The 24,654-nt window shown below is 60.3% G+C and overlaps 2 protein-coding genes across 16 annotated transcripts; both read right to left on the reverse strand.

Annotated features, from left to right (window-relative positions):
* Nucleotides 1-756: 756 nt before the first annotated feature.
* Nucleotides 757-5,576, reverse strand: CIRBP (cold inducible RNA binding protein). Of its 12 annotated transcripts, none has more exons than XM_084885417.1 (9): nucleotides 5,450-5,576; nucleotides 4,348-4,456; nucleotides 4,157-4,263; nucleotides 3,927-4,065; nucleotides 3,748-3,829; nucleotides 3,564-3,634; nucleotides 1,839-3,186; nucleotides 1,084-1,212; nucleotides 757-907 (listed from the first exon to the last, which is right to left on the reverse strand). In XM_084885417.1, the coding sequence occupies exons 2-7, from the start codon at nucleotides 4,448-4,450 to the stop codon at nucleotides 3,170-3,172; spliced, it is 519 nt and encodes a 172-aa protein (XP_084741543.1). In that variant the 5' UTR covers nucleotides 4,451-4,456; nucleotides 5,450-5,576; the 3' UTR covers nucleotides 757-907; nucleotides 1,084-1,212; nucleotides 1,839-3,169. The 12 variants fall into 12 exon arrangements, with proteins under 12 accessions (XP_084741543.1, XP_084741533.1, XP_084741538.1 ...); XM_084885407.1 differs by having other exon boundaries at nucleotides 757-910; XM_084885412.1 differs by having other exon boundaries at nucleotides 4,348-4,528; nucleotides 5,450-5,528.
* An 8,342-nt stretch (nucleotides 5,577-13,918) lies between these two features.
* Nucleotides 13,919-23,245, reverse strand: MIDN (midnolin). 4 transcript variants are annotated; one of them, XM_084885480.1, is made up of 9 exons: nucleotides 23,104-23,245; nucleotides 21,285-21,922; nucleotides 20,144-20,231; nucleotides 19,897-19,959; nucleotides 17,831-17,959; nucleotides 17,442-17,747; nucleotides 17,106-17,250; nucleotides 16,658-16,918; nucleotides 13,919-15,955 (listed from the first exon to the last, which is right to left on the reverse strand). In XM_084885480.1, exons 2-9 carry the CDS (start codon nucleotides 21,515-21,517, stop codon nucleotides 15,678-15,680), a joined length of 1,503 nt encoding a protein of 500 aa, XP_084741606.1. In that variant the 5' UTR covers nucleotides 21,518-21,922; nucleotides 23,104-23,245; the 3' UTR covers nucleotides 13,919-15,677. The 4 variants fall into 4 exon arrangements, with proteins under 4 accessions (XP_084741606.1, XP_084741605.1, XP_084741608.1 ...); XM_084885479.1 differs by having other exon boundaries at nucleotides 17,106-17,253; XM_084885482.1 differs by lacking the exon at nucleotides 17,831-17,959.
* Between the last annotated feature and the right edge of the window lie 1,409 nt (nucleotides 23,246-24,654).

Raw genomic sequence — 24,654 nt, forward strand, 5'->3', positions numbered from 1 at the left:
CACCTCTGCACCCCGAAACCAGAGCAGGAAGTCACCAGCTCAGGAAGCAAGCTTGGCTCAATGGGCAAGCACAGATGAAGACACTGTTCATTCTGGCTAGACAGCTGAGTTGGTTAGAGCAGTGGTCGGCAAACTGAGGCTTGCGAGCCGCGGTTTGCTGCTCTGTTGACTGAGTTTTGCCAACCATTGCTAGACTAAATGTTACCGTGTAGTTGGAAGCTGTGAGGATTAGGCAATTGTGGCATATTGTATGCAAAGAGGTAAAGGGTAATAAATGACAGTGGTCGGCAAACTCATTAGTCAAGAGCTGCAAACTACGGCTTGTGAGCTGCAGTTTGCTGACCACTGGGTTAGAGCACTGTCCCTAAAGGCCAAAGGTTTTGGGTTCAATCCCGGGTCGGGACACATACAATGAATGCATAAATAAGTGGAACAACAAATTAATGTGTCAACCTCCCCACCCCCCATATCAATAAAGAACGGAACAAAAACGCTTTGCCAGGGCCCTGAGAGAAAGAGGTGCACATCCCAGGTGAGGGAGCACAGGGACCACACCTCCTCCTCTTAGGCTAAGTGTGCCTCCAGACCAACCAAGAAGACAATTAAGTGACTGGCTGGTCTGTTTGGTTTGAGTACAGCTAGTGCCCTGAACCACGGCCACAAGAGGCTTTCTCTACGGGAGCCCCACTTCCACCCAGCCTCCAGCTGAGGCTCAGGAACCCACCCTCCTTGGTCGCACCCCAAACCAGACTCAGATTTCTAGGTAGACACACCAGTCCTTTATTCAAATCCGACTTCCACATTCTGTCACACTGTTGCAGGTGAGGACTGACTACGTGCAGACTGCCACACACCGGTCTTCCTGAGTGACTTGAAACCCTGCACTCCAACCTTGCCAATAAAACACCTGCTGGAAAGATGAAGAAGGAGTGAAGGGAGAACTCCAGCTGGCTCCGGCAGGAGGCACACACAGAAAGCTGCCCCCACCCATGCTGTAGGTGGGACAGGAAACCAGAGAGAACCCACAGGACCAGGCATTGTCAAGGCCGGAGGACCACGAGTCACCCCCAGAAAAGCACTCACAGATGACAAGCGGAAGGAGCAGGGGCTGGGCATCTGGTTCCTCTCCCAGGTGAAGTCCCTCATGGGACAGGACCCCAGGTCATCACTGTTCTTGGGCCACCTTCCAAGTTGCACTGGCTTCCCTTCAACCTGCCAAAGCAAAGGAGTGTTACCTGCAGGGTTTTGGACATGCTCATAGCTTCATAGCTGCTTCCCCCTCCCCTAAACCATCCACAGCTCCTAGGAGGGTCTCAAGCTAGTCATCAGGCCATCCTGGCAGAGGCCCTGTCACGGGCTGGTGTGCCCAGGGCAAGCCTGAGCGTTGGCCAGGCAGTGTTCCATCCCTAAGCAGAGCCAGCCTCCCGCTTGGGATGGAGCTGCTTAGAGAATGGTGTGGGCTCTAGGAAAAAAAAAAACTGATGGAGGCAATAGACATCAGAGAGCCTTAGTTAGGAATAGGAGTTAGGGAGGTCTGGAAAAGACTGTCAATTGATGAACAAAAAATCCGAAGGCAGGATGCTCAGTGCTCTCTAATCCTGCTTACAGATTGAACCTACTCGTGAGGTGAAACTTCCTGGGCTGCTCGCCTGGCTGCAGGCAGGAAAGGGCTAAACAGCCGGGGTCTGCTTTAATTCTAGCTTGATTTTATAAAAAAATAAAGATAATGGGAAAACAAACAAACAAAAAGTCATAAAAACATTCCCCAGGCATATAATTTTACTTTCAAATGAGCTCTTGACAAGAGGAGGGATGTGGACACGAGCAAAAGGAGTTACCTCGAATTACAGGGCTATTTCCACATATGAGCTAGCCAAGGGAGCAGCTTGCGTCTCAGAGGTTTCTGTTGGGCGCACAACACTTCTGTCCTCCGAGGGGCTGCAGCTTCCATAGGCTAGCGGAGAACTCTCAGAACTTGTGAAGCAACAGCAGAGCTAGCTAATGAGCAGTCAGTCTGCAGTCGCCCAGGGACACTGCCTGCCGTCTGCTCGCTGGCCTGCTTCTAGGCTAAGGCAGTCGGGTCAACGTCAGGTGCCCACGTGGGTCCGTCACTGCTGCACTGCCCGCCCCACTGAGCCCTCTGGCTGCCACTGCCAGAAGCCTCCCAAGGGCTGCCTTGAGATCCAACCTACCCATTCCCGTCAGCCACCTGCTCACTAACCAGGACTGGTGGCAGTCGGCTGTCACCTGGGGCCCGCCAGCGTCAGTTTACTCTGCCTTCCTGGTCTAGCTCTCCATGGGCCTCAGGCAGGACTCGCAGGCCTGCTTCTCAAATTGCCCTCTCTGCTGAGTTCTGAGTGCCAAGAGCTCACAGCAGGAGTGTGTTGAGCAATGAAAGGGAAATTGTCAGAGCGAGGTTCATTTCAGACGGTTTTTTAATCTGCTTCGTAAAGCCAAAAAAACTGTGTACAAGAATTCCTTAACCACTTCAAATACAACATCAATGGGATATGCATATGTCTTCCAGTAAAAAAGGACAATATAAATAAACATTTTCAAGAACCTCTTGGTGACATCTCCAAGTCTACTGTAAGTCATACACAGCAGATGGGCCGTACAGGCCGGGCCCAAGTGGCAAGCCTCTGCTGCCACCTGGGATCTGGGACAGGTCCTACCATGCTACACTCAGAAACAGTACATGAAGTTGGAAAAAAGCCACGGCTCCCTCGGCTTCCAACAGAGAGCAGACTCAGAGTCCATCCAATCTCCAAGAGATTTGAATTGGAGGACCCAACTTCATCAGGCCAACCCCACTAAAAAGTTAAGTAAAAAAGACAACACAACCAAAAACAAAAAACCCACACAACCCCAGATAATTTTCTAAAAAACTCATGGCTCATGGTAAGAAGAAAAACGTAAAATCTGAAGTGCTTTTCAAAACGTTTTTAAAACCCTTAAAAAAGGAGTGTTTCCTTAAAATGTAAAGTCTAGTATTGAAGCCATCTCGGGGGTCAGAAGCAGTCAGGCTGTGTTTGACAAGATCAGAACTGATTAGACTACAAAAGTGGGTACAAGGAGGTGTGTTCACTACACATTAACGATTCAGCGAAGCTCCCAAAATCTTTAAATATACAGCCATTGGAAGGACGATCTTGAGCAGGAAGGATTTTTACTCGTTGTGTGTAGCTGAGAACAAGAAGCAGGTACAGTGTAAAAGCACTGAAGCACGCAACAAGAGGCAGCATTCCACTCCCGGGTCCAGATCTGGAGGGCTCGGCCCTGCAGCCTCGGGAGCAACCAACCCCCCACAGCCAAGGGCGGCGGGGCCGGGCGGCCGCACATGCAGCTATGCTGCCTGCTTGGCAGGCCCCTAGTCTCCCTTTCCTTCTTGGTCAGTCTGGTCTAGCTTTTATGTTTTGTTGTAGAAATGGCTGCTGGCACGGAGACCTGAGAGGGCAATCTCATCCCTTATGGGCAAGCACAGTGACAAGGTCTGCGTGTCGCACATAGCGGGCACCAAGGCTTGCCGAGCTCCCACCACAGGCCCTCAGAGCGTGACTTACCATAACTGTCGTAGCTGTCTCTATAGGACCCTCCAGAGCTCCGATCGCCATAGCCACCACCCTGACTCCGGCTGTAGGAAGGACACATGTGGGTGCTGGAGAGCAGTTTAGTGTACTCACCCCAACCCTGTGCCAGCGTCCCAACACAAGCCTGCCACACGCCCAGGCAGGGCTAAGACCTCACCTGCTGTAGTAGTCTCTGGAGCCCCCATAGCCCCCACTCCTGGACTCGAACCGGCTCCCCCCATAGCCTCGGTCCCCTCCTCCTACAGACAGGGACAGGACGGACAGTGAGTGCCAGCTCCTTCCAGCAGTGTTCCCATCGTGTGCGCAAGGGCCTCAGGCCCCAAGAGGGGCACTCACCTCTGGAGAACCCACGGCCGCGGCCTCGGCCCCCACGGAAGAAGCCCCGGCCCCCGGCAGAGCCACCTCGGTACCCACGAGATCGGTTATCAGATGATTTGCCAGCCTGGTCAACCCGAATCTGTCGCCCGTCCACAGACTGTGAAGACCAAGAGGTTGGCTCAGGTCAGCCTCTGAGCCTCGTGACCCACAAGCCTGAACCCTTTCATCCCCAGACAGCTGCCCCTCACCTTCCCATTCATGGCCATCATCGCATCTTTGGCATCGTCGATGTTCTCAAAGGTGACAAACCCAAAGCCCCGTGACCGCTGGGTCTCCCGGTCTTTCACGACCACCACTGCGGAGGGAGAAATCTGCGGTCAGCACTTTACCTCCCCCAAAGCAGCCCTGGTCAGCCGCCGCCAGTCCAGCACCGCCTCACCTTCTGAAATCTGTCCATATTTTGAGAAGACCTGCTCCAGCGACTGCTCATTGGTATCAAAACTCAACCCTCCAACGAAAAGCTTGCCTTCATCTGATGACATGGTGGCCTGCGGCAAATCGTTGAAATCCTCACTGAGATCCTCCAGGGGCTTCATCGCTCACCCCTCCCTCCTATTTCACTTTATACAAATGACATATGCTCGTTGGGGATACCTTGAAAAATTCTCTTTCTGCCATTTATCACCCCAAGCCCACACCCAGAAGTTAATTTTAAAAAGCTGTTAATTCCTTCATCACTCGGGGCCCCGCCCCCACTCCGGTCTCCCTGAGAGCAGCCCGGTTTTGTGTATCGGTGAAGCACTGTGGACCCCAGATGATTCCCTCAGGAGGTAATGAGGGCTGGGCACTAAAGGCCGACGCCTAACTCCTAACAGGACCGTCGGGGTGCGGGGTGGCAAAGTGCTTTTGGTCCACCACAGGGCGCCTGTGGGGTGGCCGGGGACTGGACCTCTGTAGGAGCTGGGGCAGAGTCCCACGCGGGGGGCTCCAACATGAAGTGGGCAAGTGGGCGGGTGTTGACGCTGACCGACCCTTCCCAGACTGGGAAAACCTCTGCCACATGTCTCTAGAGAACCACACAGTTTGAAGACCAACTTGGGGTGCCGGAAGGAGAGTGGGACACGGGGATGAAGGCTGTACTCCCCTTAGTGCAAATCCAATGGGAAACCGGGGAAGCGGGAGCCTGGCCCGCCCCCAGGCCCGCCCCCGCCGCACGCATGCGCCCTGAGCGCGCCCTGCGCCACTCCATCCGGGCACTCGGCGCTCCCGCCATTTCGCGGGGCACAGCCTCGCGCTCGCAGCCGCCATTTTGCGGTGGCGGCCCGCTTTGGGCGAGCCTAGGCCTCTAAGGGGACGCCCTCAAGCTGCGGCTCGGCCCGTCTACGGCTTGCCCCTCGCCGCCGGCGGGGCGGACTCCACCCTGGGCCCGCCCAGGCACCACCCCTGCCCAGGGGCGTGCCGCCGCCGCCCTGCCTCATCCGGCCGGCCTCAGGCCGCCCGCCGCCCGGGGCCCTCGGAGCCGGTGCCGCCAGGACCCTCACCACTGAGTAGGGCAGGTCCCTGACGCAGGCAGGAAGACGACGGTGCGAAACGACCAGAGCCTCCTAACGTGCGAGTGTGGGGGGGTAACCGAGCGCCCGGCCTTATGTACGCCGCCTCCTGGCTCCGCCCCCAAGTGCCACCCCCTGCTCCGCGTTGGCCAATCCCAGACCCCATGGGCAGCGGCCATGCCTCATATTCATGAGCTGTGGGCCGGGCTCGCGTAGGCCACGCCCTCTTCCGCGCGCTAGCGACGGGCGACGTGATTGGCGGAGACGCGTGGATCCGCGTCCCCCGCCACCTGCGAGCGGAGGGCGGGGCCGGCGCGCGGCGGGGCGGGGTCGACCCACTTGCGCGAGCCCTCCGGGTCTGGAACAAAGGGCCTTCCAGCCGCAGTTGCCGGAGGCTGGCGCCCCTGAGAACTCTGATGGTTGCCATGAATCGCAGACATATCGACCTCACCCACGTTCCCATAGACACCAAGCCCCAGTTCTGTCACTCAACTTCATCTGAACCCCGACAACAGTCCACATAACCAACATCCACGCAGTTCCAGGGTTCAAAGCGGAATACACCACTTCACGTGATATGCCACAAACCCCACCAAAACCCCATTACTGAGACAAGCTCATTTATGTGGGCCCCAATATTCACTACCATTCCAATTCTTCCTATTTCCCAACTTTGGGGCGCCCCAACTTTACCCAACCAACTATGTCTACAAATCCCGACCCCTACCCACACCTAACTCCCATCCAAACCTGACTTCACCTCACTCACACCCCAGTACTCACCTGGCAAAATATTTTTGTGCATCCCAGCTCTAGACCACAAGCTGACCCCTACCTTGCCTCTCAAGCCCACAACTGGCTGTCCTTGAGTCTTCACTGTAGCCTTACATTCAGCTCAGCCCTGGCTTCCCCTCCACCAGGTGCTCCAGCATATCTGCCCCAGCAAACCCAGAACTCACTCAATACCCATGGGGAGGGGGAGGCGCAAACCAGTACCACTCTGCTCCTTCTCCTGTGTCGAGTTTCCAGTCTTTTTTTTTTTTTTTTTTAATATACTGTATTGATTTTTTTTTTTTTTTCACATGTGGGAGCCAATCTCTGATGCAGGAAAGGTTAGAGAGAGATCTTGTCATCAAGCCTTTCCCAGCTCCTATATAATATATGTGGCAGAGTCAGGCCCATTTGAAAACTTAACAAATGTGCCAGAAAGAAAACTACCACAACTGATTTTTTACAGAGAGGAAGAGAGAGGGATAGAGAGTTAGAAACATCGATGAGAGAGAATCATCGATCAGCTGCCTCTTGCATACCCCTTGACCGGAATTGAACCTGGGATCTTTCAGTCCCCAGGCCGAAGCTCTATCCATTGAGCCAAACCGGTTTCTGCTGTCCTGTCTTTTAAAGGTGACCTAAGGTCTCTGCTATCAGGAGAACCATCTTTACAGAGATCCTTACACCTTGGAAAGCCCCTGCGGCCAGAGAAAGTTAGTGCAGAACCTTGCCTGCCAGACCAAAGATCCTAGCGACATCCCAGCCCTAGCAAGTCTTCAGAGAAGACACCCCAGAAAAGTTCCCTTCCACTCTAGCCCTCTCAGGGGGGTCTAGCTGATGCAGCAGGGACCTGCCTGGGCACAGACGCTGTCTCCTGTGATACAATCTTGGGAACCCCTCTCCCAGGTATCAATTCATGACTCATCGTGGTCCCCTCTGCAGCTTGCCCCCCAACGCCACAGCCCCTCTATATTACTCCCCGTCAGCAGCAGCCTGCTGCTGCGTCAGCCGTTTACACAGGGTGGTTATTAAAAGAAGCAAAGAAGGATAACAGCCACTCCGCTCCCTTTCCTGCTGGCCGTCTATGGGGAGTCTGAGGCCAGGGTTCCCTAGCCCAGGAGCAATTCCTGCTCCCCGTTTCTGACCTGCTTCCCCGAGAAAAGTCAGGTCCCAGCTCAGACCAGGGGTTCCCGGGACCACTGTGCCTAATCACCCTCTGCTCCTCCCTGTCCCACCTTGGCCCCGCTTTCTGTGGTTCAGAGTTGTCCTGGTTCCTTGAAGGGTCCTGTTCATTCATTCATTCTACCAGCACACGATTATTAAGCGTTTGCTACGATCCCGATGCTAGGTACGGGCTGCACTAGTACCCACGACTTGTCCTGGTTTCCCATCAAGGTATGGACCCATCCATGCTTGCAGATACCAGTCACTGGGTGCACCGGGCACTGTGTGGGAATTGTGTGCTTGCGTCGCAGATCTGTAACCTGTCTCCATACCTGTTCCTGTGGTCACCTGGGTCTGCTTGTTCCTGTGACTCGGTGTGTAACCAGCACAGTGTGTCTCCCGTGGGGTGCTCTCAGGGGACTGGGACCACCTCATCTCTGCTGCACCCGCTGCGTCACGCCCACCCCGAGGACACTAGGGGGCGCTGCGGCCTAGCTGTCACCTTGACCCGGGTCCCGCCACCCAGTCCGGCTGCCCACCTCGCGTTTCAGCGTGGGAGAGGGTCCCCGTCTCGCCCCACGCCTCAGCCCGAGCCAGGGCGGGTGTGTGGCCGGGGAGGAGGAGGCTCAAAATAGCCGCGGGCGGGGGCGAGGCTGCTATTTGCGGCTGGGAACGCGCGGTGCTCGCCGCCCGCCTGGCGGGGACGGGGGATTAGGCCGGGAGGACCGGGCCGGCTCATTCACAAATAGCCCCGCACAGGGGGCCACCGCGGAGGGGGCGCCAGCCTCCTGAATCACCCAGCTTTGGTCCCCTGGCTGGGTTCTCCTCCCCTCGCCTCCCCGGCGTCGCCAGGGAGACGGGGCGGGGCCGCCCGGCTCTCGCACCGCCTCCTCCGTCCTCTCCGCCGTGCCCCGCCCGCGGGATTGCCTGGTCCTACCCCGACCCAAGCTAATGAGCAGGCGGAGGCTGTAATGAGGGTCTGGGGCCAGGACCGGAGTGGCTGGGATGAAAGACGCTTGTATGTGGAAAACCCGGGTACCGCGTCATAACCGCCCCCTCCCCTAGCTGCCAGGCGGGGACGCAGAAGAAAGCGGGATGGTCCTGGTCCCAGAATGGTCCTGGCCCCAATCCGTGGGGTCCAGAGCCAGGGTGGGGGAAGCCGAGACTGAGTGAGTTCGGGAGTTGCCAGGTGTGGTGCACATGTGTGCCTGTGGGCAGTGGACTCGTGGGTACAAACACAGAGAAACAAGGATTCCTGGGGATGCTTGTGTGGACACAAAAATGGGGCTATATGTGTGTGTGCGCAAGGGATGGCTGTGTGTGCACGGAACTCATGTGTGCAAACACGTGGAGGTGTGTGTGATCGCATATGACGACATGCTTGCATGGCACCCCATGTGAAAGATCACGGGGGAGAGAGGCTGTGAGCAATACGGATGTGGATGTGAGAACGCCAGAGACAGGGCAGGGTATACGTGACTCTGACGGGCTGGGACTCACAAAGCATCTGTGTCCATAGGTGGGTAGCATGAGTTATGCCCCTGCTATGGGCACACCAGCTATGCATCAGCGGTAGCCAGGGTCTCTTTGGGCAGAGCAGAGACACAGGAGGCCAGAGCAAAGAGGAGGAAGAGTTAAACTGCTCTCCACCCAGTTCAGACCTGCAGGAGGAGGTGGGGGCTTCTGATCCTAGCAGGGCCCAGGTGGCTGCCAACTGTGAACACGAGATTTAGCTGTCTCCGGCTCAGTTTCTCTCCTGTTTTCCACGTGGAGGAGGATGCACACCGGGCAGGGGGACGGACACCTGGGAGAGCTGCCTGTGACTCACCACCCAGGGTTGCGGAGGCTGATTCTTCTGCACCTGCGCAGGCCCCCATCCCAGGGTGTAAATGCCAGGCAGTGACCCCAGTACCCACAAACTGCATGCACCATGAGATGGGCTGCAGAATGGGACCCTGAGGGACTCAAGGAGACTCAGATCTTGAATATTCCCCCGCCACCTGCACCTGGGCAGAAGGCATGTGGGAGCCACAAGCCTGACTCTTCCGTTACACACACGTTTGCTCTTTCCCCATTTCATGTTTCTCCAGAGACCTGAATAGTGGTCCCTTCTGCTGAGGGAAACTGAGTCACAAGCAGGATGGTAAATGCAGCGGTGAGCAAGCACACACCAAAAACATGCATTCAGGCATAGGACACGTGTCAGAAGGAGCTAATCCCGAGGAATGCCCTGTTCATCTTACCTTGGCCCCACACACAAGATGTCATTACACACAACACACACACGGGCTCCATGCAGGCACAGGGGGCTTATGGCATCTCCATGGCAGCACTGGAGTGGCACGAAGGTAGAGTCCCCCTCCCTGACAGCTGCAGCGATTCAGAGAAGAGCTGTGCAGCAACCAGCCCACACATATGCCCACACCCCCCGGCACCTGTCCCCACCAGAATCACCTGGCTAGCCTCCAGTGGGGCGTGTGGGTGAGACTGTAGCTGAGTGCTGGGTGTGTCTGGGGAGGACACTGCCTTTGGGTGAGCAACTCTTCCAGGACCTGAGTGCCAACTGCCAGTGTAACTCCCCATTTTGTAGTTTTCTTAAGGGAGGTCTCATCCAGGCTAAGAGTTGGGGTGCAGTTTGATTTGAGGATCACTCAGTTGACTGAGGTTGCGGTGGGACCAAAATGTGAGCTGGAGCTGGTGTTGTGTGTGGGTGGTGTTGTGTGTTAGGGTTGCTGGGTTGCAGAGCAGAGTGCTGGTGAACTGTGAAGAAGGGTGCTATGTGTGAGTGTCCAGCAAGGAGGTGGGTTGGCCTCTCTGGGGCTGTGGGGCCCTGTGTGGGAGTCTGAGGTGTTGTTGCTTCTCCAGGAGGCCTGTGGGAGCCTCTGGGGAGTGTGTGTGTGTGTGTGTAGGCAGTTGGGGCCAGCCTGTGGGGGCTGCCTTCCCCTGCCACTTCCTGGGGCCGGCCCCGCCCACATTCCAGAGGGCTAGGGGATACCCTCCCCACCCCTGTCTGCTCCAGACCTATAACCTTGGTCCAAACCCACTCCCTTGGTCCTGGGCACCTAAGGCAGCAGTAGCTGGCTCCAGGGATGGGCACTGCAGTGGGGGTGGAGGCCAGAATGTGCCAAGCACGAGGGAGGAGGCTTCCAGAGATGGAGCAGAAGTAGTGAAGGGGCTGGTGGGACAGAGACCACATGAAAATAGAAGGAGACCCATACAGGAATAAAGACAGGCTGAGAGACTGAGCAGGGCAAAAAGACAGAAAGAGGGGATGAAGACCGAGGAAGAGAACTGGCTAGAGGGAGGAGAGGAAGGCAGAGGATAGAGACTAGGGGCAGGCAGGAGGCAGGTGGCCAAGGACACAGGATCACGGTAGGGCAGTTGGGAAGCAGGGCCCCAGGTGACAATGGCCCTGCCCCCACCCACAGGCGGGCTGCTCACCTGGTTAGAATTACACCAGAGGCCACTGGTCCTCGGCCTTCCCAGGGTTGGGCAGCCGTGGGTGGGACTGGAGTCAAGACTCCTGGGTTGGGCCCCAGCACCTTGGCTTGGTAATTCCCATTCCCAATGAGCCTGGAGAGAAGGGCAGATTCCACTAGGTCTGCTGGGGGTGGCTGTGCCCCTGGCACTTGCCCAGTGCCGGGGTGCAGCTGTCCCTGGTGGCATACCATTCACTCCCATCTCACCAGAAGGCTCCTGGCTGGGGGCCTGGCTCCCCAATGTCCTCCCCAAGCGACCCAGGACTGACTGTGGCCTTTGGCATGTCAGCATCACCGTGCAGCTAGCCACCGTGACCCATTGGGCCACCCCCAGAGGACTCTGGCCTCAAGTAGAAAGCCATGACTCTTCCCTGACCACCCACAGTGGCCTCATCACCCCAGGAGCATGGCCAACTTGTGAGCCACCGCCTGGATTCAGGCTCCACACCTTGGTGTCCACACCAGCCAGTCAACACCACCATCCTTGACCCTCACGTCAGCCTTAAGATCTTCGCCTGGGACCAATGGTTTGGCTCACATTCTCCCCAGCTGGCGAAGCCTCCCTCGTTCACACTGACTGTTGACTTCTCTGAGTGACTTCTGGTCACAGACTAATCTGAGCCACACCCAGGCAGCGACGTGAACTTCCTGCCACCCTAACCTCTCCCTCTCGGGTCCTCAACAATCTCTGCCTGGAGGCTGGCCAGGTGCCCAGAGCTCACAGGGGTGCCTTCCTCCAGGCTCCTAGCGCCCTGCAGCCCTTTTGCCGATCATCTCCAGCCCCATCTGTCCCTTCGCAGGCCTCTCCCCTAAGCCCAGGCCCAGCGTCCAGCCACTGTCCACCTGGATGTTCTGGCTTCTGCTCCCTTCACCCGATTCCAGCTTTTACGTCTCCTGGTCTTTGCAACACCCACCCCTGGGGCATCCGTTGCCTCTTCCTCTATTTGGCAAACTCCTATTCCATGGGCAAAGCCTCATTTCAAGTGTCCTCTTCCCATTGGGTCTCCAGGGCTTCCCCAGCTTGGGGACTACAGCACTCTTTCAGCGGGGGTCACGCACACGTGGACGTTGGGGAGGGGCCAGCAGGCATTACCTGGGCGTAGAAGAAGGGGCCCACGTGAGCGCGCCGGTGCGGGGGTGGGGTGGGGGGCGGGGCACGGGGGCGCCCCCGGACCCGCCTCCGCTTCCGCCGGCGTCAAAACTGCGGCCAAAGGGGGTCTACCGCCTCCTCGCCGCCACACGGGCGCACTCAGCCCGGCCGGGACTGTCCTGCCAGGGAAGGCAGCCCCCCCCCGGCGGTGTGTGCAGAGGCCAAGGGGCGCCCCCCAGGGAGGCGTCACGGGCGGCGGGCGGGGCTGGGCCGCCAACGCGCGGGGGGGCGGGCGGGGCGCCCGCTGTGCGGTGACGTAAGAGCCGCTCCAAGGCGCGTTGCCCGGGAAACCACGTTTCCAGCCCTGTGGTTTCCGGGGCCGCCTCTTCCCATTCATCTTTTTCGTCAATGGGGGAGGAGGCGGTTCAGGACCAACCCCCAACACTCGCGGCCCCAGTAGTCCCTGCCCTCCCTGGGCCTCAGTTTACCTTTCCTGGCCTCCTCCTCCTCCCTCCTGCAGGGTCTGACCTGCCGCCCTTCCGGATGGGCACCTCCGCCCGCACTTCCTGTAGGTGTGAGCCCCTGGCGGGGTGGAGTCCGCTTAGGACCCCTGGGCAGGGCCGTGACTCTTGACCCCGGGGCTGCGCCCTGAGGGGTAAGTTCCGGGGCATCAGGGCCAGTGTTCCCCGCCCTGCATTGTGCACACCCAGCCCCGTGATTCAGCGTGTTCCTCAGTGGACACCCTCCCTCTGCTTCCCGCACCCAGCTCTGCGGTGGTCACCCGGGCCCTTCCCCTCCCCGCCCCCTCCAGCCGGATTGCGTAGGAGGGTGTTCCACCTGAACTGCCCCACCCACGCTCCTACCACCTGCGGGGACGTTTGCTCCGTTGACACTGATGTCTGAAGTCATCAGCCTGACCTGGGCATCCCGATACCTTTTTTTGCTGTGAGCAGGCAGATGATCTGGGGGTGAATGGACGGTGGGAGGGGCCTAAGTGTCTCCACGAGATGCCCCCAGGATATTCCTGGGAGGGAACCTTTCCCTTGCTTCTGGGGTCCCTGGAGCTGGGCCTTGGGCCATCAGAAATCAGCCAGGGAGGCCTGGCCTGATACCTCAGTTAGAGCATCCTTTCATATGCCAAGGTTTCGGGTTAGATTCCTGGTTAAGGCACAAACAAGAATGAATGAATGCATAAAATAATTTGAACTACAAATTGATGTTTCTTCCTTCCTTCCTCTAACATCAATATAGAGATTGAAAGAATCAATCAATGACTGCATAAATAACTGGAACAAAGCAATCTCCAATTTAAAAAGTTGGCCAGGGGTGGTAGTCACCAATTTCAGAAACACCCTCTGGACTAGTTTTCTCCTCTGTGAAATGGGAATGTAAATATTATCTTAGGTGGCAGTACTTGTGAAATGAGGAAATGCATTTAAAATAAATGATTCTCCTGTGTCTGTCCAGCCCCAAATAGATCCCCGAGGTGGGAAACAGTGAAATTTCCCAGGCTGAGGGTTGAGCCCGGAGGCTGGATGGGGAATGCTGGGATGCAAGGCCAGGGAGAGTTCACACTGGGTCTGTCGCCTTGCACAACAGCCCCAGGCCCTGGGAATTGGTTCCTTCCGAGAGGACTGGATCCTCTGGAAGAGGGTGGGGAGTCCAGTGGTATCCTGGGAGGAAGCTTGTCTGGTGCCAAGCAGGGTAGGGAATTGAGAGGGCAAGGCCCGGATCCCCCTGCCCATACCCTGGACCTGGGCACTGGAGGTGGCCTGCCTACCCCTCCCTCGCAGGGGCAGCTTCCTGCCCACCCTCACCCTAACCGGGGAAGGGGCCTGGGAGGTTATGGGGTCCAGCAGGCCACCTCATACAGGCACCCTCCCAGGCGTGTAAGAGGACCAGCTGTCATGCTCTGGAGCAGACTCCCCTCCCCGAGAGGGGAGGAGGGACTTTCACTTTTGTCATTTTATTACTTGAAATCACCACGTTGGTGTTTGTGTAGGCTTTTTTTCTTTCATACAGGAAACTCATGAAAAAAGTGCAGGCACACCCCACAGCCAGACCCCAACCCCCAGGACTGGTAATGCTTTCTTTAGGGGCTGGGCACGGTGGCGGTGGGCTGGGCAAGGGCAAGGCCGGTTCCTGCCGGGGCGGCACAGACATCACTTCAAAAAATGTTAAGAATAAAAGAGAACACACATTTAAATAGGTATCCAAGACAGTTTTTCAAAAAACAAATCTGCCCCTCTTCTCTCCTTTTAGAAAAACAAAACAAATCTCTGACCCCTAACTTTCTGACCCCTCCTCCCCGCCCACCCCCCACAAAAAAATGTACAGAGCTACAGTTAACACATGATGTTCACATCTGAAACCATTAACTTGGAACACATAATGGGGAAGGAGTGAGGACCTGGGGGTTCACCTACGAGTGGGACAAAAGGGGGGAGACAGGCAGGGGTAGGGGATCCTGCAGGACAGACAGGTGTGTGTGTGGGGGAAGGCCCAGACATCTCATCTCCATTTATCAGTAAAAAAAAAGTGAATGAAAAATAAACTCCACCCACATTGAAATGGCCCCAGGTAAGGGGGCGTCCTGTCCCCTCTGCTCTGGGGGCCGAGGACCCCTGGGGCATGGGCATGAGTGGGGAGGTCCCAAATTAGACCAGCAGCAACCTCCCAGGGGGTTAATGCTACAGTGTAGCTCCTAACTATGAGATTCACAGCTCAGCACCCCCTCCCCGCCCCTCCAGGTTGCAGGAGGGCCACCCCCAGACACAGTCCGCGGCCCAGATCACTAGGCTTGGGCAGAGAATCAGGGCTGGGGGCATCTCCCCCACCCCACAGCAATGTCTCTCCTGATTTTTTTTCAAGAGATTCCCAACTACTATTGGCTCAGTCAGAAAATTAACAGTCTATAAATACCCAGAGCTCAGGAAAAAAGAAAAGAAAAGAAAAGAAGATGTGGGGCTGGAGAGTGGCGTCAGAAGAGTATCGCACAGTGCGTGGCCAGCAAAGGCAGGCGACAAGTCTGTTCTCCTCCATCCCTTTTCTGCCAGGAAAGGGTACTGCCCCCAGGCCTGACCTCCACGGCAGGCTCTGGCCGGCCTCCCCTGAAACAGATTTTCTGTTACAGGAAAAAGAAACTAAGAAGAGAAAGTAGTACAGACGCGGAAGAGACAGAACAGCCCCTGGTCTGTGCAGCTGCGGGTCCTGTGAGGTGTTTGGAGCCCCGGGGGCCCTGCTGGGGAGGGGGAGGCCGGAATTGGCAGTGGGGGTTCTCTCCCCTGCGGCCCCTCCTGTCTGTAAAGTGCAAATGAGGCATCTACATTTTGGACTTAAACCTGAAGAGGGTGGGGGTGGTGGAGCATCAGAGCCGGCGGAAGGGTGGGGGGGCTTCTTCCTCGGTTCTGCTCTGAGCCATCTGGAAAGGCTGCTACATATTTGGAGCTCGGGAAGGCGGGCAGGGAAGGACCCTGTGTGGCTGAGGGGGAGGGCGGGGGTACACAGGAAGGGGGGGGGGGAGATGTGAGGCCGAACCGAAGAGGCAGGAACCCAAGGCCACAGAGGGTTTGGAAAACCATGGTAAGAAATGAAAATTTTTAAAAAACCAGGATGCTGGCTGGAGAGGGAGGGGCCTCCTGCAGTGCCCACTGCCTGCCCTCCTGAGCGGGGCGATGCCCTCAGCCACCCTGGGCAGGGGGGAGGGACAAGGTTTCTAGGCCACCACGAACTCTGACTTGATGTCGGGGTTAACTTCTGGCTTCCAGACGGATTCCTCGAAGTCAAGGCCCAAGCCCGCAGCCTCGCTGGGGCTGCTGCCACTGCCTCCGGGGCTGCTGTCGCTGCGGCCGGCCTTGCGGCTGGGCGGCCAGTGGTAGGGGCCCCGGGCATCCCTCCGGGCCTTTCTGCGGAGCCGTTTCTGCTGGAGCAGCAGCTGCAGGCGCTCCACCTTGCAGCGGGTGGCCCGGTTCTCCGTCTGCCGCAGCCGGTCCCCTGCAAAGGAAGCAACGACCGTGACCGCCCTGGGAGAGGCTGGACCCCCAGCTAATGCCCCCCTGCAGCGGGCACAGCGCAGGGCCTCCTGGACACTAGCTCCATTGAGGGAGCTGATCAAGAGTGCCCAGGACTCCCGGGAGCTGCGGGTTTATTGAAACCTGTCTGAGTGTCCAGCACGCCAGCTGCGAACCCTGCGAGGGCAGGGCAGTGTCCAAGACAGGACACAGTCACCACTTGCATGAACTGCAGCGTGAGCCCTCCCAGCTGCTCTGTGACAGAGGAACTCGGGCTCTGGCCGTGATTTCCCCTTCGTGGCCTGGGTGGGGGTCCACTGGACAGAGTGGCATCCCCCACCAGTCTGCGGGACTCCGGGTTTATAGGGTAAAAAGTTGGGGGCCATGGGGCCATCCAGTAGGAGTGGAAGCTGCCGCCCCCCCCCCCCCCAGGCTGACTGGGCCATTCACAGAGGCTCCACCTGCCATCGGGGCAAGTGCCCGAGGAGGATGTGAGGAGCCCACTCCTCCAAGGGAGGGCACAAGGACACTTTGTGTCCCCAACACACACTCCCTTCTCTCCAGGCCCTTCCAGAGCGGGCCGAGCGGCAGCTGGTGCCTCCCCAGCCCGCCTGGGCCAGCTGCTCCAGGCCGCGCACAGAGGGGCCTTGACGGGGAGAATGGGCGGGGCGCCTCGGACACTCACCCGTGGGCTTGCCCAGGCGGGCCTGGCTCAGGGAGGCTGGGGCCGTGGCCACCAGCTTCTCACAGGAGGTAGTTTTCGGGGTGAGGTCTGAGGCGGGAGAGGCAGGTGCACACTGGGCGTGGCATCGCAGCTGGGTCAGTGACGGGGGCATGCCCTGGTAGTGCCGCGTGGCACTGAGGAGGTCATTGAGGATCTGCAGGATGGTGCCGATGTCCCGCCGAGGCCGCCCACTGCTGTCCTGGCAATTGGGGTGCAGCGTGCCTACAGGGCGGCAGAGTGTGTTGGTGAATGCCCGAGGGATGGGATTCCGGGGCAGGAATGACACAGGACTCCCACCCGCGCACGGGGGACACGAAGCCTGCTGCAGGGTCGCGAGTGGATGTGAAGATCCGAGGGTGGGATGGTGCGTGTCCCACCCCTGAGACACACACACAAGCATGGCACCTACCGGAGAAGGTCCCTGAGAAGACCCCTGGGGCGTGGTTCACGAAGCTCTCGATAATGGCACCAGGTTTTCGGGAACGGGAGGCGGGGCTGCCCCCAGGGGTGGATGTGGGGCTGGCCCGGGCACTGGCAGCAGGGGAACAGTCCATCTGCTGATGGAATAGGGGGATGTAAGCTTAAGGTCCGAGGAAAGGCCTTGGGGTCCAGGGTCCGGGACCACCCACCAGCCCAGGACCCAGCAATGGCCTTTGGAACATGCAGTGGGGGCTCAGAGTCCCTCCTCCACCCCCTGCGATCAGCCCGTCCTTGGGTTTGAAGGATGAGCCCTCCCCAGACTCACCTCGGGGCAGGTGGAGGGGGCCGAGTGGGAGCGGAAGGAGCCGGCTGTTACAGGTGAGGGGGATGCAGGTGCGGGGCTGGTGGGCACTGGGGGGACACGGACAGTACTGGACACTGGCCGGCAGGGAGAGGACACAGGAGTGGTCATGCTGGGGTCCCCGCGGGTGGCAGCAGTTGCGGCCGCCAGCACGTGGCGGTGCTGTAGTGGGGCGTGCTGGGCCGCAAGTTGAAGCTGGACGAACATCATGTGGTCGCCCACTCGCAGAGCCAGGGTCAGCGGGGAGCGGCCCGACAAGAAGTCACTGACCTGCAGAGAGCGGCCTGTCAGCCCCAGGGTCCCAGCCCTCGGCGCCCAGCCCGGCCCGGCCCCGGCCCCCCACGCTGTGTGACCTGGGGCCTCTCGCCGCCCCTCTCTGGGCTCTGGGGTCCCTGTCGGTGCCACGGATGCTTAAATAAAATGAATCGGTATTTCCGGAAGCCGCCTCCGCCAGCCCGGCACGGCCCGGGCGCCGCTGGGGGCTGTGGGGGGACAGAGGCAGATCAGACAGGGGGCCTGGCCCTCCTTGGCCAGCTTGGTTCTCTCAAGGGGAAACTGAGGCCAGAGGGGGCGGGGCCTAGCCAGAGGTCACTGCCCTCAAATAACCCTTACCCTGTACCTTTCCCCCACCCTCTCAACCCCAGATTCTCTCTGCCTGTGATTACCAGACCTATCTCAGGCCCCCTCCCAGTTAAGCCACAGGGGTGGGCAGCAAGTGGGTGGAATAGCTGGACAAATTCTTCACCCTAACCTTTGCTTTCTCAAGATAAATATTTATCTGTTCTGGGCGGGGCGGAGGCTGAGAGAGAGGCGTCACTGTGGGAAGGGGCCCTGACTGGTTCCCTGGAGCCAGGGTCCCGCCGGGCCTGAGCACAGCCCATGCAAACATGAACCCTTCAATTATTGGGGTCCCCCTCCACAGAGGATGTGAGGTGCCTCTGACCCGTCTGCAGTGGGGCCTGGCTAGCACAGAACTGTCCCCAGGGGCCGGGCTGGGGTGGGTGCGGGGGGAGGGGGGGCGGTTTCTGAGAAGTGACAGAGGCTGGATGACTCAGAACAACCGCCTCCCAGCTCTCCCCTGGCAGCGGCTGGCGTAACCTTCTCTGCTTGGGGGCCTTGGGGAGGAGGCGAGGGAGGCAGGCAGGCAGTGAGAGCCCCCGTCTCCCAGCCCAGCCTCATGACCCCACCCCCCCTGAAATGCCCCTTGCAGAAAGGGCCTGGGGTAGCTCCCAAGAGCAGCTGGGTCACCCCCCCACACACACACTCCCTCCCGCAACTTCCTCCCTGGGGAGGGCAGGCAGGCATGATGTGGTGCCAGGCAGGGAGCAGCCCTGGGAGCCCAGTCAATTCACCCAGCCCCCTCCCCCTCCCCCTCCCTCGCAGGCACCCGTGGCGGATGTGAACCAAACACAGACCCCCCGCCCCCCAGCAGGGAGCTGTTCACATCTGCCCCAGGAAATCAGGAGACACCGGGCTCCGGCTCCTCCCCACCTGGCTGCCCGATGGCAGACCACCCAGCTGCTCCCCCCCCTCCCACAGGAGCCGGCTGGCGAGGGCAGGATGCTACATGTCGGGGAGGGGGCGAGGGCCTCAGGCAGGAGGAAGGGAAGCGGCTGAGCAGGTTTCCTGCGGCTGGCCAGCCCAGACAGGGAGGCTGAGAACCTGCCCACCCCCTCTAGGGGAGGGCAGCAGCCTGCTTCCCCCACCCTGGCAGCGGGCGGATAGCTGAGGCCTGTGTCACCCTCCTGGGAGGAGGCCCTGCCGCCAGAAAAATGAGAAAAGGAGGGGGGAAAGGCTGCAACAAAACCGGGAACCTGGGTGTGGGCCAGCCCAGGCCTCCCTCCTCATCTTCCTCCAGGCTGCTTACTAAATATTTTCCTAACATCCTGTGTTGGCCTCACTGGGTGCCGGGTTGCCCCCACCCCGCCCCGCCCCTCCCCTCCCTCCCCTTTTGGGGCAGAGAACAAAGGCCAGAAAGAGGAGGGGGAGGGGTGACTACCCACCCCTCACAAAGGGGTGGTGAACGGCGGAAGGAGTGTCACCCAGGCCAGCCCCTCCCTCTCCCCACCAGCAGAAATTTTATAAAGGTCGCTCAGGGGAAACTTCAGTGGCCCCGGAGGGGGGCGCTCAGGGACACAGGCCCCGGGGTGGGAGCCTGGGCTAAGGTCACCCACAGGCAGGCTTGTGAAAGCTGGGCCCCATCCCCCACGGCAGCCACCGTGGGAGAGAAGGCCCTCAAGGTCAGGTGGTGAGCTTGGGGGGAGGAGGAAGAGGAAGCTGGGTGACCAGGCCAAGCTGGCAAGAAGGCGGAGCAGCTCCAGTCCCCTCCCCCGACCAGAATCAACCCCAGGCTCTCCAGAGGGGTAGGGCAGAGCCTGCTAGCCCCTGGGCCAGGAGGGGCGGCACTTGAGAATCTCACCTGGGTCTCGGTTAAGCTCTCCAGGGCCTGCATCACAGACTGTTCTGGCCTTGAGGCCTGAGACTACAAAGAGAAGGAGGGGAAGAGACCCTGAGTATGCATTCTAGGTTGGGCACCTGGGCACAGGGGCTGGGAGGGCCCTGCTAGGTGGGGGGTAGGGGGTAGGGAGCCCAGACAGGTGTGATGGGGACCACGCTGGCATGAAAGGGCGCAGCCCTCCCATGTTGGGGCCTCCTCAGCCATTTACCATGAGGCCCGCCTCCACGGTGGGCACGAGAGTCAGCTTGCTGCCATCCCCCACGCCGAACTCCTGCAGCTTCCCCGAACTGAGCCGGCTGGTGGGGCGGGGAGGGGAGGGGGAGGAAGGAAGAGGGTGAGGCTACAGCCGAGACCAGGCAGGGACGCGGAAGCAGACGCCGAGGGAGTGCTCGCGCTGGCTGGGGAGACAGAAGTCCTTCCACCCCCATCTTTCAGACCCTGGGCCCTGAAAGTGGGGGCGAGGCTCACTCTCCGGTCCTGGGACCCCTTGCTAGTGGTTCAGACCACCTTCTCGCAAGGAAACCCAACTCTGTGGAGTGGGGCACTGCCTTTGCACCCCAGCGAGACACTTTTTTTGTTACCCGGGCCCCATTTTGCCCTGTGACACCCTCCCAGCCACCCCGGGGCCAGCCCTGCCAGTAATTCACGAACTCCAGCCCCGGGCTCCTCTTGTGGGGCCCCAGGACGCAGCCTTCAGGGGCTCTGCCCGGCAGGGCTCCCCCTCCTCCCTCCTTCCCCGGCGCAGGCGGCCGCCGCTCAGACAAAGGAGACCCTCCCCCTCCCGCCCCTCCCCCACCGCGGCCCCTCCGCTGGGGACGGACCCGGCGCGTCCCCGGAGGCCGGCGGGAGGAGGGCTTCCCAGCCCGGAGGCGATTTAAATACCGTGGGGGAGGGGGAGGGGAGGCTGCGGGGAGCGCTCGTGGCGAGAACAAAGGGGGGCAGCGAGACGCCAGTGGAAGGAGACAGCCAGACGCACGGAGGGCTGCCGAGCAGATGCGGAAGCCGGCAGAGGAGCAGGCAGGGGAAGCGACAGCCGCGGCCCCCCGACCCCCGCCGAGGGGAGCGCCGCGCCGGACCGGGGCTCCCACCGTCCCGCGAGGGGGTCGCCCGAGCCCCGCGGGAGGCACAGTCGCAGCAGCCTTTGTGCAGCGACCCCAGGCGGGGGAGGGGGCCGAGGCAAGCGAGGCCGAGCAGAGGGCGCCCGAGAGCGCGCCAGTCCCCCCACCCCCGGTCTGGCCGCCCCCTTCCTCTCCCGAGCCGCGAGCTCTTTGTTCCCGTCCGGGGGCTGGGGCCACAGGGGGGCCACAGGCCGGGGGCGCGCTGCGGCAAGGGCGGCGCTCGGTACCTACGTGTCTTTGTGGAGCAGCGCCAGGCGCTCCTTGGGCACTTTGAGGCGCTGGGACAGCCGCTTGCGCAGCCCCTCCACCGTCTCGTCGGGGGACACCGACAACTCGTAGCGAGTGCCCGTCGTGCTGTGGATGGCCAGGCTCATGGACGCCGCCTCCGCCGCGGAGCCCAACTCGCAGGCGCCGCCAGGGGCTCCGCGCCGGCAGCTCCGGGCGCCGCCTGGCTGCGGCTCCATCCCCGGCCCGCGCTGGGGACCTGGGGTCCGCGGGGCAACGCCAATCCTCGCCGCGCCTCCGGACAGGGCCGGGGCTCCCCGAACCAGGCTCCCGGGGGCACTGGGGGTGCGGGGCAGCGCGTGTCCCCTTTGAGAAGGTCCCAGGAACAAATGGCGAACCAAGAATCTCAGTGGCGCTCCCTCCGGGGTCGCGTCGGCTCGTTGGGGCGCCTTCCGGGGGTGGGGACTGTACTTGCGGCTTCTTTCAAGGGCGGCGGGTGTCGACCGAGACCAGGCGGGCGCGGGGGGAGGGTCCCGGAGAGTGGGCGCCGCCGGCTGACCGCGCTCACTGCCGTCTGCCGCTCCGGCCGCGTTTCTCGGCGCGTCACCTCCCTTAGCAACAGTCGCCGCCGCCGCTCCGAGGATCTGGGGGTGAAAGTAACAAGAAAAAAAAGTTATAATGTAGCAACGTTCCAAGGGGCGGGGCCTCCGCCCCCTCCCATTCACTACTTACTCTGCCGGCCCGCGCCGGCCAATCGGCTCACACCAAAGGCCGAGTGGGCTGCGCTCGCGGGCCAATGGCTGTAGCCGCGGCGCTGCCCCACGTGGCCGCAGGGCCCGCCCCTGGGCCCGCCCCTGCTCCGGTGGCCAAGGGGAGCGCGGCGGGGGCGGAGCTGGAGCCGCCGAAGCCGGCCCCCACGCCCCCGCCCGCGCCGGGGGCCATTCATAAGGCCTGGTGCCCACAACAAAGGGCGAGCGGCCGGGGAGGACTCGGGCCTGTTCCCGGAGCTGTGTGGCGTGAGGGCCGGCTTTGTCCCCACGCCAGCATGGGCAGGATGTCGCGTGACCCCTCCCGCGTCCTTCCGGGAAGCTACCGCGAGCGGAAGCGGGAGGCGATGCCCGCGCCTCGTGGTTGGGCCACGTTTCGGTGGCTCGCGGGAAGGTTCGACTTTGGGGCGTGAGGTCTCCACGAGCTGATGGCGAGTCCTACATCCCGGTGACGTGGCCGGTGTCGGGGCGACCCAGGTGCTACCTCGCGTCCCACCCCAGTCTCGCGGGCTGGACTCGCTTCTCGAGTCGCACCCGCCGGAGCTGTGACGTGACGCGGCGTCCCCGGTGGGGCCCGCGCGCACCGCTCGGCTCGGGGCGGCGTGAGTCAGCAGCGCCGGCGCGCCCTCTGCCGGCCCCCATCCTGGAGCTCGGCCGGGAGTCCTGGGGAGGGGGCGCAGACTGTCCGGGGCAGAGGCAAAGCTGGCCGACTTCGGGCGCGGGGGGAGCCTCGCTAGTGTGAACCCTCTAAAATTTAGAGTCTAAATCATAAAACTGAGGCTGTACACACCGGAAATCAGGCTGGAACAGCAACTAGCTCAAGGTCACTCCGGGGAGGGGGAGAGCCGGGGGTGGGTGGGGCAGAGGCCGAGGTCCCGTCCAGGGGGTACTGCTGCGCCTCGCTCCACCCATTCCACGTCCCGTTAGGGAAGGGGTGCTTCCCAGGACTGGAGATATCCCAAACCCTGTCTGCCCCAAGAACAAAGAAAAGTGGGGCTCCTTAAAAGCCTAGAGCTGGGAACCCCTCCTCGGCCCGCGAGATCCCGCCCACAACTCACCGGGCGCGGCCGGTCCGAGGTCACAACAGTCCTTTCATGTACCTAGGTCGGGAACAAGTGCGCTGTGGAGGGGTAGGTGTGGGGCCGTACCGGCGGCCCTGAACCTTTATCCGCGCCGCCCTCCCTGGGGTGGAGTTTGGGCGGGCAGGGGTAGTGGGAGGGAACCGGGCGGGCGGTGACGCAGGCCATCCCGCCCCTCCCAGTGGGCCGGAGCCGGGAGTGCCGCCCGTCCTGGGCCACTTGCCCCGTAAAGGACTGCGCTCCTGGAATGCCACCGAACCCGAGGTCACGGTTGTCTAAGTCGACGACTCGGTCGCACCCCTACTTGGGCCACGGGTATTGGGTTTCTGGAGGCACAGCCGGGCTCCCTGACATTTTTCTGCCGCTCCAAGCCCTGTGCTTCCGCTTGGGGGTGCCCGCAAGGCGGAAGGCGGGGCGTGGGAAGGGGAGCCTGAGTCAGCAGCACAGTCCAGGAAAACAGGCCGGTCACCTGCCCGGAGTGGGGGTGCCGCGGCCGCACATCCCTTAACAGTGACCTCAGAGGGCATTTATGGAGCGATTAACCAGCACCTGGACTGCCTTGTGCAGCCAGTCATCACACGTCGTGGCCTCGGGAGCCTGTTTCCTGGGTGGTCATGGGGTGGTATGAGAATCCTGCAGGAGTCACCCTGGGGCCTGAGGTATGGGTCCCTCACTCAGACCCAGTGATGCTGTCATCATTCAATAATGCATCATTCAATAATCCTTTGGGCTGGGCATAACCCCTCTACCCATTTCACATATTAGGAAATAGACCACACAGGCAGGAGCATGGTATGCCATTCGGTGGCTTTCCGAGGATGGCCCTGATTGGTGGTGGGCCCTATTGGTCCTCCTGACACTTCTGCCCAGAAAGGGCCCCCAAGTTCTACTCACCCAACTCTATCCGCTTTTCTGGTTTCTCCTTTTATGTGGCATGACCATCCCCACCTCTACACTCAGCATCCCTCCCAGAGCTGTTCCTTCAGGCTCTCACACAATGCTCCTACGGCCTCTGCCCCACCCCCACCCCCAAGGTCAGTCAGGACTTGGCTGGAAGGAGTTACTGGGACTGGTGTTGAGGGATGGATAGCAGTTGGCCACAAACACAGCATAGTTCTCCAGGAAATGGAAACAACTACTGCAAAGGTCTGGAAACTTAAGTGGCTGTAGGTTGTGGAAACAGGCAGAGGGGTCCAGGGTATGGGCTCTGCTTCCAGCTTGGGAGATGGCAGAGGAAATAGAACAGCCTAGGTGGGACCACCAAGGGGTAGGGATGTTGCTACAGGGGTAGGCAGAACTCAGGCTGGTCCCTGATCTTGCTGAAACCACACTAGGTGTGTGTGTGTGTGTGTGTGTGTGTGTGAAGGGTTGCTCTTGGGGGGGGGGGGGAGTTGAAAGGCCCTGACCTTGCTCTGCAGGTCTAATTTAATAAACATGCTAATCAACTGGCTCCTCATTAATTCCCATTTAGAACATCCCTATATTTCAGCAATCGTCACAGGATATAACACAGTTGTACCAGGGGACCCC

The sequence above is a fragment of the Pipistrellus hanaki genome (assembly GCF_964339955.1).
Source record: "Pipistrellus hanaki genome assembly, chromosome: 5".
In the NCBI taxonomy this organism is placed as follows: domain Eukaryota; kingdom Metazoa; phylum Chordata; class Mammalia; order Chiroptera; family Vespertilionidae; genus Pipistrellus; species Pipistrellus hanaki.

What these genes read in the sequence shown, in the direction of transcription:
- CIRBP (XM_084885406.1), bottom strand. Translation starts at nt 4,504, where the DNA reads ATGAAGCCCCTGGAGGATCTCAGTGAGGATTTCAACGATTTGCCGCAG. An exon ending in ATATGGACAGATTTCAGAAG is followed by an intron (nt 4,264 to 4,347) that starts GTGAGGCGGTGC and finishes CTCCCTCCGCAG; the next exon opens with TGGTGGTCGTGAAAGACCGG. An exon ending in TGATGGCCATGAATGGGAAG is followed by an intron (nt 4,066 to 4,156) that starts GTGAGGGGCAGC and finishes TGGTCTTCACAG; the next exon opens with TCTGTGGACGGGCGACAGAT.
- MIDN (XM_084885479.1), bottom strand. Translation starts at nt 21,517, where the DNA reads ATGGAGCCGCAGCCAGGCGGCGCCCGGAGCTGCCGGCGCGGAGCCCCT. An exon ending in GCGCTGCTCCACAAAGACAC is followed by an intron (nt 20,232 to 21,284) that starts GTAGGTACCGAG and finishes CCGCCCCACCAG; the next exon opens with CCGGCTCAGTTCGGGGAAGC. An exon ending in CCCCCTCCACCTGCCCCGAG is followed by an intron (nt 17,254 to 17,441) that starts GTGAGTCTGGGG and finishes CTATTCCATCAG; the next exon opens with CAGATGGACTGTTCCCCTGC.